Here is a 17,550-nt window from a genome sequence, read left to right on the forward strand (position 1 = left end):
CAGATGCAATTTATTTATTGTCTGCCTTCCACTCAGGGATGGTGGAAGGACCCAAATGAGAGTGGGGTGGGGGTGTCAGAAATGTGAATCCTTTCCCTCCTGGAAAAAAATTACTGCCAACCATATACCGTGGTACCTCTGGTTACGAACTTAATTCATTCCGGAGGTCCGTTCTTAACCTGAAACTGTTCTTAACTTAAGGTACCACTTTAGCTAATGGGGCCTCCCGCTGCCGCTACGGTGCAATTTCTTTTCTCATCCTGAGGTAAAGTTCTTAAACCACGGTACTACTTCCAGGTTAGCGGAGTCTGTAACCCGAAGTGTTTGTAACCCGAGGTACCACTGTAGTACCATTTCAGAACCTTGCCAGTCTAAATCAGTCCTCAGAATTAATTGCAAATGTAGGCATATGCTTCCTTCTCAATAACATCCCTAGTATTCTCCTGCAGTGGAAGCTGAGTAGCAAGTGACGGGTAAGCTATCTTTCAGGGTTAATTGTTCTTCATGACAAATCTTGGGAGACCTGCACTAACTCTCCAAAAAGCCCCAGGGTGTTCTGGAACACAGTTTGAAACTGTATATAGCAGTGGAGTGCAGAAATAAATAGTATGTTAGGACTGCTGGTTTAAAGAAAGAAACTTAAAAGGTTATTACTCATGGCCATTGAAGACATTCTGAGGAAAAAGCTTACGATGTCGCCAACATGGGGTCAAGAGGTTAGCACACTAATATTAAAACTGACACCAACTCTTCTGGAGAAAAAGATGGAAGGAAGCAAAGGCTGAGAACACAATCTATGTGACAACAAGATTTGCCATGGTGTTTTGTTTTATGATGTATTTTGTATTCTCATTTTGTATTTTTCTGTTGTGAACCGCCCTGGGATCTTCGAATGAGGGGCAGTATGCAAATTTAATAAATAATAATAACATATGGAAGGCCACAGGTTCCCAACCCCTGGCTTTGAGTCCCAGGCAGCGAATGTGGTCAAAGGGCAGGAGAAAATGGGGTGGGGGGACAGAGGACACCTGGGCTCAAATCTCACCACATCCACAGCTTTGCAGGATCTTTCAGTGGCAGTCCCCCTTATATAAAATGAGAATACTGCTCTGTCTTGCAAGGTTGCCACGTCAATGAAGATTAATACGGTAAAACACTTTTGAAAGTGCTAGGTAAACTTTTAATTGCAACGTTAAGGTTTTCTGTAACTAGAATGTGGATGTTTATAACGAGGGCATTGCATAACAACGATCAGCAAGCGTCTGGTGCCATGACAGCAATGCTTCAAGCTGACTTGGAAGGAAGTACAGCATTATAGCAAGCAATTATAGGTTTTATGGTAACATTTTTTTGTTTAATATGTCATTCAGCACTCAGCTGTTCATCGGAGCTCTATAAATAATCAAGACAATCTTAGGAGCAACATGCAAAGTTTGCAAAGTTTCATATTCACCCTCTAAAAATCCCTGCAGCACTTTAACCCCTCCTGACACCCTGTAAAATTCTTTATTTTCCAAACATTCTAAGAGGCTGTAAGTGAACGACTCTCTTTGCCACTTTAAAGAAAACCCACTTGGAACAGCAGACGGAATCGAAAAGGCCGCTCTCCGCAAACTGATACACGGACAGAATGTGCAACAGAAAGCTATTCATTTATTTGCCTTTGCAATATTCTGATACTTCAGATGACTCTTTGTGGTCAAAATGTCAACATGGGATAATGTGCTGCATGGTTACATTTCAATTTTCTGCCTACGTAACATTCTTATAGAAAGTCAGGCTGGCAGAGGAGGCAACTTCATTCCATACGCAGAGCAGCTGCCTACTGGCTGATGGAAACCTTTGACTAAAATGCCCCTAAAATGATTCTTCAATCTGCTGTATCAAAGCTGAGTGAACAGGCAGTAAAACAGCACATGGGATTCAATGTAAGCTAGTTTGAAGTGGTGCAAAAAAAAATTCCTAGCTTCATAACATAAGCTTATGGGGTTTAAAGTGGCAGTGACCGACCAGGAAAGAGATCCTGGAGTCATTGTGGAGAGCTCAATAAAAATGTTGGCATATTGCGTGGCACTTCTGAGAGGGGTGAATTACATGTTAGAGATAATTAAGAAAGGGATTGAAAACCAAACTACCAATATCAAAATATATAGTAAAGTCACACTTTGAGGATTGTGTTCCGTTCTGGTCACAACATCTGAAAAAGGATATTCTAGAGTTTTAAAGTGTTCCAAAAGGGGCAGACAAAATGACCATAGGGTTGGAACAACTCTCCTATTAGGAACTCAAGGTGCCAAATATGCTACCTACTACAGATAGCATTGTAGTAGAATACTTCATTAAACCATGTTTTGTTTCAGTACTCAGACTAAAACAGTGGTGCCCCGCAAGACGAATGCCTCGCAAGACGGAAAACCCGCTAGACGAAAGGGTTTTCCGTTTTTGAGCTGCTTCGCAAGACGATTTTCCCTATGGGCTTGCTTTGCAAGACGAAAACGTCTTGCGAGTGTTCCGATTTTTTTTCACTCGCCCCCCCCTTTCTAAGCCGCTAAGCCGCTAATAGCCTTTTAGCCGCTAATCCGCTAAGCCTTTAATAGCCGCTAAGCCTTTAATAGCTGCTAAACCGCTAATAGCGCTAATCCGCTAAGCCGCTAATAGGGTTGCTTCGCAAGACGAAAAGACCGCTAGACGAAGAGACTCGCGGAACGGATTAATTTCGTCTTGCGAGGCACCACTGAACTTCCCTTCCAAGGCTAAATGCAGCTTCAAGTCCCTGCCCAAATTGGGACTGTAGAAAGGGGCAAAGGCTTAACCCCATTCCCCACATGGCATGGTCCCAATCCTGACCCCTTCCCTTCCTGGCAGTTTCTGTTTGACAAACTTTTATTGTCACATCTAGTTTATTTGTGGCATGTGCATCCTGTTCTCTCTCCAAAAAGCTCAAGGTAGCATACAGAGTTCTTTCTCCCCCAACATCCTTAGACTCATGATGTCCCTTTGGGGTAGATGAGGCTGAGAGAGTGACTGGGCTCACCTGGTGAGATTCATGACTGAATGGGGACTTGAGCCAGGGTTTCCCTAGCCCTAGCCCAACCACTATGCCACACACACACAGTAGTCATTGACAGGCATGTGCCGCCTCTCAGCCAAACCACAGGCTGTCCGTGCAAAGTGGGGCTTCCCCAATGGAGTGCTGCTCCATTCATTTCTCCAGTGAAGAGGGGGGCTCCCTTCCTGTTGCCTCCCTTTCACCCCAATGTTGATTACAGGAACTACTCCAGCGCCATTCCCCTGACCTACACTGGTACACCCTAGAGGAAGCCATGAGAATCAAAGTCCAAAGCACTGGTGGAAAAGCTCTAGCAAAGCATTCAAATACACACACTGTCTTTCCAGGCTTTTCCTCTCACACTGCTATTTGATCTCTTCTGCTAGCTTTCCCAACCACCCCTCTCTCCAGGCCATTTGAAATCTACCCAACATAACGGATGCAGCTCCCACGGAAATGGGACACAGCCAAATCTAGCATGGGAAATCATGATGCAATCTACTGACAGTAAAACAAACACACGTGTCTCAGTGTCTTGCAGTGATTGAATATACAGAGTATAATGACCATCTAAAACTTATTTAGAAGGCCACACCCTGCACTGCCTGGAGTAGAAAAACACTGCATGCAAGAGTCAAATTCAGCAGAGGCCCAGTGTGCATATTAACCTATTACATGCTAAATCACCATGCAAGCAGAACCACTGGTATGGAAAGGCCACTAACAAGTGCAAGGGATGACTTCCAAACTCCTGAAAACTGGATAACTCATCTTCATACTGGTCCCTTCCCTAAATATTTCATTCTGCGTTTTGCTGTGAGTATGTATGCAATGGGTTCATTAAAACCCACTCCAGTGAGTCATTAGATACAGTTCATAAAATGCAAATCCAGCAAGCCAATGGAGCTGTGAAGAAGAAATAACATTGCCGTAAGTGCATTTACATCAGGGGGTTGGAGCCAAGGTTGCCCCTTCACCAATGACAGTAGTTCTTCTATCTGTCAAAGACTGTGCAGCAGAAAGACACATTTGGACCCAGTCATCTCATTTGGGTCCAACCTGTTATTGTATTTATTTAGTATATTTCATATAAGAGACATAGTGGGTTGATAAACATTAACCTAAAAATCAGCCATAAGAACAGAAGCAGCTAAACATAAACCACCAATTAAAGCAGGGGTCCTCAACATTCTTGAGCCTGGAGGCACATCTGGAAATCTAAGAAACTGCTTTGGGCACTACCCAAATACCAATTTCACAAGTGAAAATGGGGTAATGCTGCAAACGTCCCCCAAAGCAACAGGCAAAACACCTATACACCACAAGGAAATAAAATACAGACAAAAAAAGGAGACCGCACTTCCCCACAAAAGAACAGACAATGCTTCCACACACCCCAAATATTTTTTTTCCTTATTTTTATAAAGAAAGATACTGTGTGGGGCAGGGAGTCTCAAGAGATGCCCACAAGCATCACATTAGGAATCCCAGCATCTAGACCTCTCTGAAATAGGTCTGGTGAGCTAGTTTTTCGAAGGGGTACCTGTTTGGGGCATCTGCAGGCTTTTCAGGTAAATGGGTTCAACAAAATACAGGATGAACAGAGAAAGCTCATTCTACCACATCTTTCACAAAGAGTTTTAAGGGAGCAGATGGAGAGAAGAAAGCAGAAGAAAGCAGACAGTCTAGGCATAGACAGAAAGCCACAGATCCTGCCTTTTTCCTCCACATAAGGGAAGCGCAGAGCAGAAAGAATCCTATCTTTGTAAGACCATCGTTCTGCAGACATTGGAAAGGTAAGTATATATGCTAATGTTTGCACCTCTGGGAATATTGCTTTACAGGGACTTAAATTTAAAAGGCCCTACAGAATTTATTTTGAAAGATGCAGCCAGATGGTCTCCTTCCACCGACACGCCTCCTGGGCATTAACCCTCTCCCTCAATACCTACCAAGTAGTAAGGAAAACTACAGACTATGCAATGTCCTTTGGATACTACCTGCACACCAAGAAGACATTTTGCTTGTTCACTGAGTTTTTGGAGTGGTATTAAATCTATTGTACTTTTTGCACATATATTTTCAGTAATGTTGTGAGCCGCCTTGAACCATTGTGGAAAGCTGGTATAAAAATGCTTTAAATAGACACATTTAAATGCATGCGTCTCTAATAGTTGTCAAATGTGTAGATGTTAAGCTCTTTCAGGAATGTTGCAGGTCTCTGGTTGCCAGTGTCTTTTTCATTAACCTAGAGGACAAAAGTGCCCAGGGACAAAAGGATAAAAAATAAAAGGGTGAATATGAAGGGGGGCTGAGGGGCTGCTGTTTCCAAATAGGAATGGGAGAAGGATGCATGTTGTTTGGCAGACACTTTCCACTGGTGGTTGGGTCCCCCTCCTCTCCCACTTATCAATGGGACCTTTCAAGACTCCTTCTCCCCTGATTGGAGACATCATTTCCTGTCCAACACACTAACCCCATTGATAACTTTAGCTTGATGGGAACTTTTCAAACCTAACAGGAAAGTCCAGGAGACTTACAAGAATACAGACAAGTTTTTTGTTTTTGTTTAAACGGAAAGAAAGTGCTTGGAACTAAGCACTGAACTGCAGAGGCAAATTATTTTCTAAACGTTGCTGTTATCAGTTTAGAAGTACTACCAACAAGATGTAGAGGAATCCAATGGCTTTGGGTCAGGGGTGAGGAACTTCAGGCCTGAGGGGGCAAATGTGGCCCACCAGCCCTCTGTATCTCATCCTCAGGACTCTCTTCAGGCCACACCCCTCCCCAGTTACAGCCCCTCTCCCATCCCTGGCTCTGCTTTGCACCATCTTTGGGGGGTTTTGCCTGACTGGAACATGTCTTTGACTTCTGCTAATGTTTCTTGCTTGCCTGGATGGAGTATAGAAAGAGGTGTATGAGTATGTGTAGAAACTAGTCTACCGTATACAGATAAAAATTTACATCCATTGCTCTAGTCCCTCTTGTCAGCTACCACTGACATGTGGCCCCTGGAAAGTTGCCCAGATGAGAATGCAGCACTTGGACTGAGAAGGATTCCCAATCGTGGCCTTGATTTTTCTTCTCCATATTCAACTGACCATTTCAGCCAATGAGTGCCAACAGGAAGAAATGCAGAGATGGACTTGCCCTCTCAGCCTTTCTATAATTCACAGAAGGCATACAAGATATAATTCTGGGGTCATAAAACTGGCCAGGGGAAAGGCAGCACACATTTATGGGAGAAGATGCTGGATGGAGCTGTTCCTGCTCAGACGTTCGTGGGAGTTCCTTGGTTCCCAACATTGGACAGCTGCTTTCAAATGGAAATCCCTAGATGGGCTCTGAAAGAACAGAGCCTTCTCGGTTTTCAAAATCTGAGCCCATATTAATTCACTCCTTGCAAGCACAGTATGATGAACACTGTCTATCTTGATATGCCTTTGATGCGCTCATCTAACTATAGAAACACTTGCAAACTACAGCAGTCTGAATTCTGAACAGGCACATCCCTTTACCACAGGCTTTTGACAGAGATCAAAGCTTCCTCCAAACTGTAATCTTACCAACTGTATACTACCAGTACTACATCACTTCTTTCTCATGAGTCACATCTTAGTTATTTCCTGTTTCCACATAAAGAAATAGCCACAGTGACCTGATTAGGACATATCGCTACAGATTTCACCAGTGGCAATTGTTCCCTTTCACATGAATGCTGTGGCGGATATGAAGGCAAGCCTGTATCTATTGAGAGGGTCTTCCAAGGCTGGTTGTTCTCCCAGCTATATGAAATGGGACCACTGAATATTTCTGCTTCATGGCAGGAAAATGTTTCCTGATATACCGGTAACTACAATTTAAGGAATGGGTTGTATAAATACTGTATAGAAACAACAACACTGAGCAAACAGAAGCATTACTCCAATCATCTTTGAAAAATTAGAATACAAGGAATTGGGGACTCATGTTGCGGCTGCTCAGTTCTCCAGAGTTGCCTTTCAGTTTCTGGCTAGCGCAGTCAGGACAGGGGTGGGGACTCTCAGGGCTGGATGTGGCCCTCTAGGCATCTCTGTCTGGCCCTCAGAACTGTCCCTAGGCTACGCCCCTCACTGACCCTGCTTTGCACCTAAGCATTTTGACTGGCTGAATATATCATTGAAATCTGATTGTGGTTCTTGCTTATATGAAGGAAGGATAGAGAGGTGTGTGAATGTGCGCAGAAAGTAGCCTACTGTACAGAGGTAAAAATTTGCGTTCATTGCCCCCCCTCCCACTTTTGCCTTTGGCCCTGCCCACCACTGGCACATGACCCTTGAAGGGAATGACGACTCTCAGGATGAAAAGGTTCTGGTTTAGGAGATATAAAGTGCGTAAGCTGATGGCTTGAAACTGATGAACGCCAAGGATCTTGAGTGTGTTGGAGATGACTAAGAAATTACTTCTGTGCACATTGTTCAAAGAAGAGAAACTGTGGGGAAGTTAATGAGAAGAGGCAGAACATGACAATGATAAAATGTCAGCAGAATCACAACTAGGAAGGCAAAGTCTAAGAGAAACAACTTATAGAAATTGGCTGAAGGCAAACTCTGGACACTTTGCCCAAAAGTACAGGAAGAAACTAAATACAGGCAGTTCCTGCTATCCACCCACTCGTTATCCGCAAATTCATTTATCTGAACACAAATAATTATGCCCAAACCTCACTAGACGCACAACTGATTCCGATATCTGAACAGCCAAAGTTTGCCCACTTCCTTACTTGTTGTGCTTTGCTGGTCAACAGCACCTATTTTCAGGGAGAAACCATGGAGAGTTGGAAGGGGGAGAGTAATTGGACAAATCAGAGAGCGGAAGAGATTGGGCAAATCAGTATTTCCTTTGTCTCTCTTTTGCTGGTTGGCTGCAGCCATTTTAGGAGGAACTCAAGGAGGGCGGCAGGGGAGTAAGGATTAGATATGTTTTCATAGGAAATAATGGTGATCGTCAGCTCATTATGCAAACACTCACCTGATAAACCATTTTAGGGGATGCATTGCGTTTGGAAAGGGGGGGGGCCTTCGTGTACCGCCCACCAGGGAAGACCAACGGAGCAGCACAATAAACCAAGATCTTCCTCAATGAACACCAGGACAACTTATCTATTCTTAAGCCCAGAACCACTTCATCTTTTAAATACTTTTGACTGTGATTTCTCTCATAATGTAAAATCTGCCACACCCTCAGAAGGCAATAAACTTATAAGGCCTGTTTTATTGGGTGGCACCATTAGACAACGTAGGAAATCAATATCATGCATACCACCTCTATAGTCATGAGTAAAATTATTCCATTACCTGTAGGTCAAAGAATTTGCTGTATCTGCGGTAGATTGTCTGGCAACTTGAGTCTGACCATGTTACATTTATGATATATACCTGCAGGGGAGAAAGGAAACAATCTGTCATTCAAATCATCATTCTAGTATGCAAAACTGTGGCTTTGAAGGCAATGTGATTCAGAGGCTAATTCAGATGATGATTGTGTTTGTATACGCAAGGATTGTTTCAAGCTCTGAAATTCTTCATAAGACAAATTTCATAATTTTCCTGGTAATTACTTGCTCACTTATAAATGACTTGCTGAACAGAGTTCCTGAATAATCAGGCAGAACCACTCACTTGCTAGATGGGAAAAGAATGGAGGAACATACCAGTGCCGTGAAAAGACTCCTGAAAACGTAATGGTGATGATGATAATTATTATTTATATGCCACCCATCTGACTGGGTTTACCCAGCCACTCAGGGTGGCTTCCAACCAACTGGAACACAGTAAAACATCAAACATTAAAAACTCCTATACAGTGCTGCCTTCAGATGTCTTCTAAAAGTCAGATAGTTATTTATCTCCTTGACATCTGATGGGATGGCGTTCCACAGCGTGAGAGCCACTACCAAGAAGGCCCTCTGCCTTAAGACCAATCCACACATTCTAAACCCAACACAAAAACCACCAGTCATGTGACTGATCCACATGCACTTCTGAAATATAACTTTGATCACATGGGATCTCCAGGGCAATACACGCCAGAAATGTGTGATCTAATCATAGGTGCCATCTCCTTGGAGCCCTGGGTACCCGAGCACCCACAAAATTTCCCATATAGGGGCTGGGCACCCACAAAATGTGGGAGCAGGTGCACAGGCACCACGCTCTGTGGAAAGAGTGTGGAGTTCGGGGGGAGTGGGAGAGATGGCGGAGTTCAGGCGGGGGTGGAAGAGAGTGTGGAGTTGAGCGGAGAGAGAGTGCAGAGTTTGGGCAGGAGGGGTCCAGTCACTTCTGCGCCACTGGAGCTCGTGCCCAACCCCGCTACGATGTCATGATGCCACAGTGAGTGTCATGACTTCACAGCGTGTGTCTCATGAAGTCATGGTGTGGGCGGAGCATGCTGGGCACCCAGAGTGTGGGGCCTAAGGCAGCGGCGTTGGACCTAAAGACTGGTAATCAAACAATTAATCATATCAGACATTACAGCCTCTGTGTGGAAACCTGTCACAAACAAGCAGACATAGCTACCATAACCTTCTGTTCCAGAAAGCAGAGCAAGTCTCTTCTAAGACAGCACCTACATGTTCTGTGTAAAAAATAATTTAAAAAAAATTAGAGGGGGGAGGGGAAAACCTGATTGAAATCCTTTCATCAATTAAAAGGAGAGCAAAATCAATCAGTTAATCTAAGATCAACAATCAGTTGACTAAACAATGCAACTCTAGTTGTTGTTGATATTTAATGAGTTTTCTACACACTGTTAAAGGTCAGTTGAGTGCTTCCAGATTAAGGCCAGAGCTACTGAAAACTGACTGACTGCTGTGTCCTCAGAATGACTTGTTGGGCTTTCCCAGAGATAACAAAAGATAAGGATCTGGAAGGAGGAAATCAAAAAGGCTGGAGTGCAGGGGGAAACTTCATCTCTCAGCTTCAAGTGCTGCTTAGCTGGAGAGTCACACTCCTCTGTAGGCTCTGTAAATGTCAGGCTGCTTTTCTGAGATTGTCTTTCTGGATAAATAGGCTGAGGTTCCCTATCCTCCCTGTCCTGCACACCAGTTGGTCTCTCTGAGCTCTGGGGCAAAGCAATTGCTTGCAGGCTTTGAAAGATAAAAGGCAGTACATTCAATATCTGCAGCTTAAGGGAGGGGGAAACCCCAAGAACACACTTCTTTTCTTTATCTCTTTTCATTGCACTTAAACTGTTAAGGGGGGGAATGAAGAACTTTCTAATTCAGTATGTGATAACCATCTTCTGGTTTCTATATAAATAAAACCACTTACTATTCCAATAGCATGGGGGAAGGATGACATCTCCCCAGCAGAATCATTGTGGCTTTGTCTCCCTTAACCTGCTGTGATTTGGGTAGTCTGTATTTCCCAGCACTGCCTTAACCAATAGTCTGTGTTTCTATAATAAAAAACTACAGTTGCTGTTAATAAACATCCCTTCTGGAAGCCTTTTAAGCAGCTTGCCTGGTGAGAAGAAAAATACAGTGAGTGTAGAACTCAGCTGTACATTATGTAATATTTCAACACACACACACACACACACACACACACACACACACACACACACACACACACACTATCACCTCTCCTGCCCCAAACGTGCTTGCAAGACCACAAGTACCAGTACTTGAAATCTGCCGTTGGTGCACAGTGTCTCCAGCATTGACCTCCCACTATTTTACTGTATTTTTTTAAAAAATAATGCTTTTATTGTTAACTGTTCCAGCCTATTTCATATGAAACAATTCGTAAACAAGCCACTTCGTGTAGCTCAGTAGCACAGCAAATGCCAGTGACAGTCAGTATAGACAACGCCAAGCTAGATCGATTAATGATATGACTTGGTATAAGACAGCTTACCATGTCCCAGTGACTATTTTTCCATGGATTCCTGTAACTGAACCTAGGCTATGAAGTAGCAGAAGCAAGTGCCTGAAGTGCAACATGCAAGACATTGCTCTGTTGTCTAGGCAACAGCAGAAGGCCATGGGCCTAGTTGTCATTTACCAGACTCACCCAATTAATAGGGTGACCATGTGGCCTCCTTTAGAGAAGACAGTCCAGCCCTAAGAAGCCATAAAAGCAGGAGTCTTGAAGTTTCCTATCAGCAGTTAGCACCAGGAGAGCAGACTACGCAGGTGTGCATATCACCTGGCCACAGTCTTCCCTACTGTGGTGAGATGAACTGTATTTCTGTTTGAATTATTGTTATTTCTAAATGGGCGCCTATACATTAGTGTATGCACAGTTTATGTAGATCTACATCAGTCCCCCCCCCCTATTGTGGGTGATGTGTAAGTAGCCACCCTAGCAATCAAGAATACACCATTATTAGAAGCAGAATCCAAGCTTAGAAAGCCAATAGCATTGTCAAAACACCAAAACTGCATAGCAGTACCTCAAGCTCTGAAATTGCCTCAGGAATTTTACTGAAGGGTGGGGTAAAAATGCCCTGCATCAATAAATAAAGCCAAGATGAGAATGAAGTCCTACTGTGTTAAATTGGGCTTAATCCTTAATAAGTATAGGCTTGCAGCTTACCCCCTCACAACCTGCTACTTCAGAGAGTGCTGTAACTGCAAAGGCTGCAGATTCACTGGTTGTATCCAACTCAGTTCTACTCAGAGGCCACATTCACACCATACCATTTAAAGCACCATGAGACCACTTTAAACGGTCATGGCTCACCCAAAGGATTCTGGGAGCTGAAGTCTGTTAAGGGAGTTGCTGAGAGTTGTGAGGCGACCTCTGCTCACTTCACAGAGTTACAATTGTCCTTGTGGTTTAATAGTCAATCCCTCTTCCACACTAATGTCTCACACTGAATGTAACTGATCAACGCTACGACCCCCCCCCCCACAAAAAAGAGAGAAAACAGATACTTTTGTAACCAAACAATATATTTAATGAATTTTTTTTAAAGAAAATCAATCCCTCTTTACAATGAACTCTGAGAACTGCAGGTCTGGGAGGGAAATAGAGGCCTCCTGTCAACTCTCAGAACTGGTGACAGGGGGGAGGGAAGCCGTGAGGTAAATGTGGCCGAAGTACAGCCATTGAAATGAATGTACCAAAGTTAGTCATGGCCATTAATGACCATTAATGTACCAAAGTTGGTCATGATCAACTTGATCATTTAAATGGGTCTACTCTGTGTATGGCTAACACAACCCATTGCCTGCAAAATTTACTGCATTTTACCGTACAGAAAAGGTATTGTCTTGGCAAAACGCTTGCAGCTTGTGCACTGCAACTGGGAAACAAATACTCATTAACTTTTTAAAAAATGGTTGTGCAGAAAGGCCCTTAGAAGGATTCTGAAAGATAGTGTTGAAATATATTAGGAACTAGGATGTCAGTTGTGAAGTATTCGTTTAACAGCGGCTCTGCTAACCCCTGAGTGATGTATCAAACACAGTAAAAGATTTTACTACTACCATATAATGCTGTGTCCCCCTCTTTGCTGTCTACAGAGGGCAACAAGATGAATAAATTATCCTATACGAAATCATAAAGAATCCACTTAAAGGGCCGTTAGGTGGGAGTTCATTATAAAAAGCATTGTTTCCTCTGGAAAGTATCCAGCTTTCTTTGACACAGATCCAGAGGATAACGTGACATCATGTCCTAATGTCAACTTCTGCTCTTTTGAAGAAGATACCTTGTTTTCTGCATTAAAAAGGAAGCACTACATTAGGAGGGGTTATCTGTTCCCTTGGCAAGAGAACATCAAATCCTCCTTCCTCCATTGGGAGACTCTAAAATAATAGTCAATACATAAGCACATATAAGCAATTTGTTGGCTCAACAATTTCATCAGTGGCTAATCCTACTTATAAATAAGCCAAAAACAGTTATATTTCACAAAGGTGTGATTCTTTCGAACAGCATTGAACCTGGGGTCCTCAGTAGCTTGTCAGGTAGTATCAGAAATTCATTTCAGCAATACAGTGGTACCTCAGGTTAAGAACTCAATTCGTTCTGGAGGTCTGTTCTTAACCTGAAACTGTTCTTAACCTGAAGCACCACTTTAGCTAATGGGGCCTCCTACTGCCACTGCGTCGCCGGCGTGCAATTTCTGTTCTCATCCTGAAGCAAAGTTATTAACCAGAGGTAATATTTCTGGGTTAGCAGAGTCTGTAACTGAAGTGTATGTAACCTGAAGCGTATGTAACCCGAGGTACCACTGTAATGCTCTCAGGGCAAATATGAAGGATGCATATACTGTATCAATCTTAGTTATAGCTATCAAATGTACGGTTTGTATTTCATGCTCTCACATTAAATACTTTTAGTGTGTGCTCTTATCATAGCTGTCAAGTGTCCCTTATTTGAAGGGACAGTCCCTTATTCCAGCGCCATGCCCCTTATTGATGGATGTCCCTTAAATGATGTCCCTTATATTTCAAAGGAAGCAGCTCCTCTCCCTCCCTCCCTGCCAGAGGAGGGAGGCTCCAACCATGTTGCTTGGTTGTGTTGCTCACCCAATAAGAAGTCTAAGAACGACTGGGGAGTGGAGCTTGCATGCCTTGTGTGTGGCTAGTTAATGCAAGCGGGGGGGGGGTTGAATGCTGGATGCCATTTTGTTGCACGTGCTGCTGCAAACTTTGCAGTGCAAAGCCAGGCCAGGGAGCCATCTTAAGTTGTGGCTGCATAGGCTTTGTGGTGCATGTGATTCAGATTCTATTCAGTTGAACCTCTGGTTACAAAGTTGGTTGGACAGTGTTCTCGAAACTACCAGCATGAGTTTGACCAGACTGCAGGAGGACAGGAAGACTGGAGTGCCTGGAACAGGTGAGGCTGCAGGTTCCTTATTTTGGCTGCTGGTCCCTTATTTTCAAGGCTGCTGATCCCTTATTTTCAAATCTGCAAGTTGACAGCTATGGCTCTTATCTCTGAAAAACCAAGATGTGTTCACAAGCTTTTCTTGGTTTTCTAGCCAGCCAAATTGTATGGCCTCATGCTAAAACCAACACACTTAATGTAGTTTATATGAACATGAAAATCTTGCAGCATTGACTCTTAACCTTGCAGCTGACCTCCAGATGCAGTGCCCTATAAGTGGACCCAGGGCCTGGGAAAGAAAAAAATAACAGTATAGTCTCCAAAGTCCCTCAGGCCTCTGTCAAACAATGCTAAGTCTCTGGGGCCTTCCTTGCTTCAGAAGAGTGAGAATTCTTCAAGGGGTGCCTTGGTGAGTGAGGGACTGTTTCCCTCCCTTTCTGAGCAGAAAGGAAAAGAAAGTTCATGTAAGCTCCAAGACCCCAAGATTCACAAAACTCAAAACTGTTGGCTGTGACACTTCTAATTTTGGCTTACAGCAAAGGGAAAATATAGCAGTGCACCCAATTGTTCTTGCTTTCACTATAATGATTTAAATCTGTCACAGCAATAAAAGAGACAAAGCTTCAATAAAGCAGCAAATCACTATGTGTGCCTTTGATCATCTGCCATGCAGGTCATAAATCTAGATGACTAACAAGTGCTAAACTGTTAGACTTTTAACTCAAATATCAACAACTCACAGACTGTGGATCTAGAGGCGTACAGTATAAGTATTAGTAGAACAGAAATTCACACATATAAATATATTCACACTTTACATGTCCATAGCTGCCCAGGTATGGAAATCACTTACTAAAATTGCCTCTTGACTAGAAAAGTTCATTTCAAACTATAGGCTGAAAACCCATTAGCAGAGATTTGCTATCGGCTCCCTCCAGCACAAGGAGGCTAAAATTTGCTACACTTTGTACATCCTGCATGACATAATACAAGGTTGAAGAAAAATATTCATTCCTGGCTTGTGGTCTTATGGCACATGAGATCACAGCCTTGCTGAAACTAAGCAGGTCTGGTCAGTGGCTGGTTGGGTGTCCACTGGCAACTTCTGGAGGACCTCTAAGCAAAGGGTTAAAAAGAAAGAGGTCTTATCCATGTTCTCCCAATATCTAATCCAAAGAACCCCAACCCTCTGGTGCAGCTTTTGAGGGTACATAGTGGACTTCAGAGATGAGGAAGGAGATGTTTTGTTACACAAGCAGAAGTCTCACACAAGTGGAACTATAGTACTGGATGCAAACCAGTATCCATAGGTCTACTTCTGAAACTGAAACCCAAAGGTTGAATCAATCTTGGGACTTGCTCACAGATCATAAACAGAAGATGATTTGTAATGATTTGTCAACATATCTGCTCCTGTCACTGTTTACCACAAACTTCTCTTTTCAGGCATTCATATAGTGAGCACCTCCAGATCTGAATGGTGTGACATTCTACATGAATAGCTTACCACCTGAGAACAGCTGCCACACAGAGCGCTTTAAACATACCTCTATATGTTTGGAAGATGTATAGGCCAATATTAAGGGCGGCTTTTTACCATTTACAAAATATACAAAAGCATGGGTTTTTTAAAAAAATCAAGCAAAATGCCGCAAACAGGAAATGGCTTGCAGGTAAAACAATAATGTACAAGTAATGAGATAAATATTACAACAATTCAACCCAACAGGTTAAATGCCCATTGGAATAAACATAACATAGGTGGAGAAGGCCCTCAGCTACATACCAGAACCTCTGGGGTCGCCTCTCTCTCTTAAGGAAGTTTCTTTGAATAAGCTTCTGCATCCTACCTAAGCTTTCTCTTTCCAGTAGAGAAAGGCACAAGGTACAATGAAAATGTATGTTCTGGGCTTTTTAGAGAAAAGGCAAGTAAGAGGTGGCATGATATAAGTTTATAAACTTAGGTGCAGAGCAGAGAAAGTGGGTAACAATAGAACTTTTGGACATCCAGCGAAATAGAACATTGGAAGTTTTGGGACAGATACAAAGTACTTCTTTGTGCAGTGCAGTGCAGTTAAACTATGGAACTCGCTCTCACAGGAGGAAGTGATGCCAACCTACTTAGATGGCTTTATAAGAGGATACGACAAATTAATGGAGGTTAACTGGCTATGAGTTATGATAGTTATGTTCTACCTCCACTGTGAAAGGCGGTATTCTTTGAATGTCATTTGCTGGGAATTGCATGTAGGTAGAAAGATCAGCAATGGGCAAACTCCATTAACCTCCCCTCCATTAAACGGTACATACAGGAGAAGAGATTTCTAATGAAAGAAGGCACAGTTCAAAGAGGAAGATTATAGACATGGGGAAATAAATGGCCTTGGTGTAGGGGGCTGAATGTAGTCACATAGCAGCCATAGGAGATTGGGTAGCCATCACTTGAGCAAACATTAGCTAGAAGTTCTGATTACTCAAGCTGAAAGAGCACTTCTTTCCCCCCAGTCATTGAATTTCAACAGATTTGCTATCAAGCTGATAATAAACAAAGAGACTAAAGAGTGATGATCTGTAGGTGACATATTTGCATGGTTTGTTTTGAGTAGGTGCTGCAATTAGTACTTTGTGGGAAACAAAATGTTTTTACACAGGAGGTGGCACATCACCTTGGAAAGGCGCTTTTATAGCCTTGCTGAAGGATGAGTCTTGTGACTAGAACTGGACTTGGAAGGACAAAAATCAAGTGTTGACATTCCAGGAGGATTTAGAGACATGTGGCCCTTGCCTGGAGCTCTCTAAACTCAATGCTCTTATGATTGATTGATTGATTGATTGATTGATTATTTATTTATTTATGAATGATTTTCCTTTATAACAAATAAACAAGAAAGAAAGAAAGAATTCTTATATATCAGTTTTCAACTCCCCCCCCTTTCTGTGGTTCCATAAATTTGTTCTCTTTCTTTTCCCCTGCATATCCCAATTGACTCTATTTGTTTATTTTCTCATCTATTTCCTATATGTTATAGAAACTGCAAGTTTTTACAATAATCCTGGATTATAGCAGGAATGCTGTTATGATCTTAACTTGTAATTGCCCTGTTCAATTTACTTTACAAATAAAACACCAATATATACTGTCAGCTACAGAAATGTTGTGTCATCTTGACAAAGTCCAAATTAGAGCATGTCTGCCAAAAGCGCTGCAAAGCTTTGTTTGACTTTCGGTGCCTAATGTTAAGCCAGTGCAAGCAAACTCTGGCCCAGAACTGTAATTTAAAAGAGTATCCTATATTAGTGGGAATGTTATTCTATTGCTTTATCACCACCACCACTGTCATCATCACCACCAACACCAAGCCATTCAGAGGAGGTGGGTTAGGAATCTAAAACATTTATGTTCATTTCATGCTACATTATGAGCTGCTAGTGAATGGTGGAATCTCCATCCTAAATTTTCTATGACTAACTACAGAAAACCAGCTTCCAAGCTATAAAACCAAATGCTACTTATTACCTGAGCACACCAAAACAAACACTTTTCTCTGATAAAGCAACATCTGCTATACCTGTCAGAGGTACCTTTGTATCCTTTAGTCAACCTAATTCCTTTTATTTTCTTAACTGAATGCCTATTCAAACACATCATTGACTTGCAAATCTCCTCATCTGAGAACA

General features: G+C 42.6%; 1 protein-coding gene across 6 annotated transcripts in view; it reads right to left on the reverse strand.

Annotated features, from left to right (window-relative positions):
• Positions 1-17,550, reverse strand: part of SH3PXD2A (SH3 and PX domains 2A) — a 271,525-nt gene that overhangs the window by 222,842 nt on the left and 31,133 nt on the right. For 3 of the 6 annotated variants that reach the window (XM_081192090.1, XM_081192089.1, XM_081192094.1), the window contains one exon: positions 8,386-8,466. In XM_081192090.1, the coding sequence (XP_081048216.1) occupies positions 8,386-8,466 (81 nt within the window). Of the gene's footprint in view, positions 1-8,385; positions 8,467-10,359; positions 10,379-11,628; positions 11,825-17,550 lie in introns of those variants that run through there. The other 3 variants (XM_081192092.1, XM_081192083.1, XM_081192093.1) reach the window with 2 other exon arrangements.

This window comes from Podarcis bocagei (genome assembly GCF_964188305.1).
Source record: "Podarcis bocagei genome assembly, chromosome: 4".
In the NCBI taxonomy this organism is placed as follows: Eukaryota; Metazoa; Chordata; class Lepidosauria; order Squamata; family Lacertidae; genus Podarcis; species Podarcis bocagei.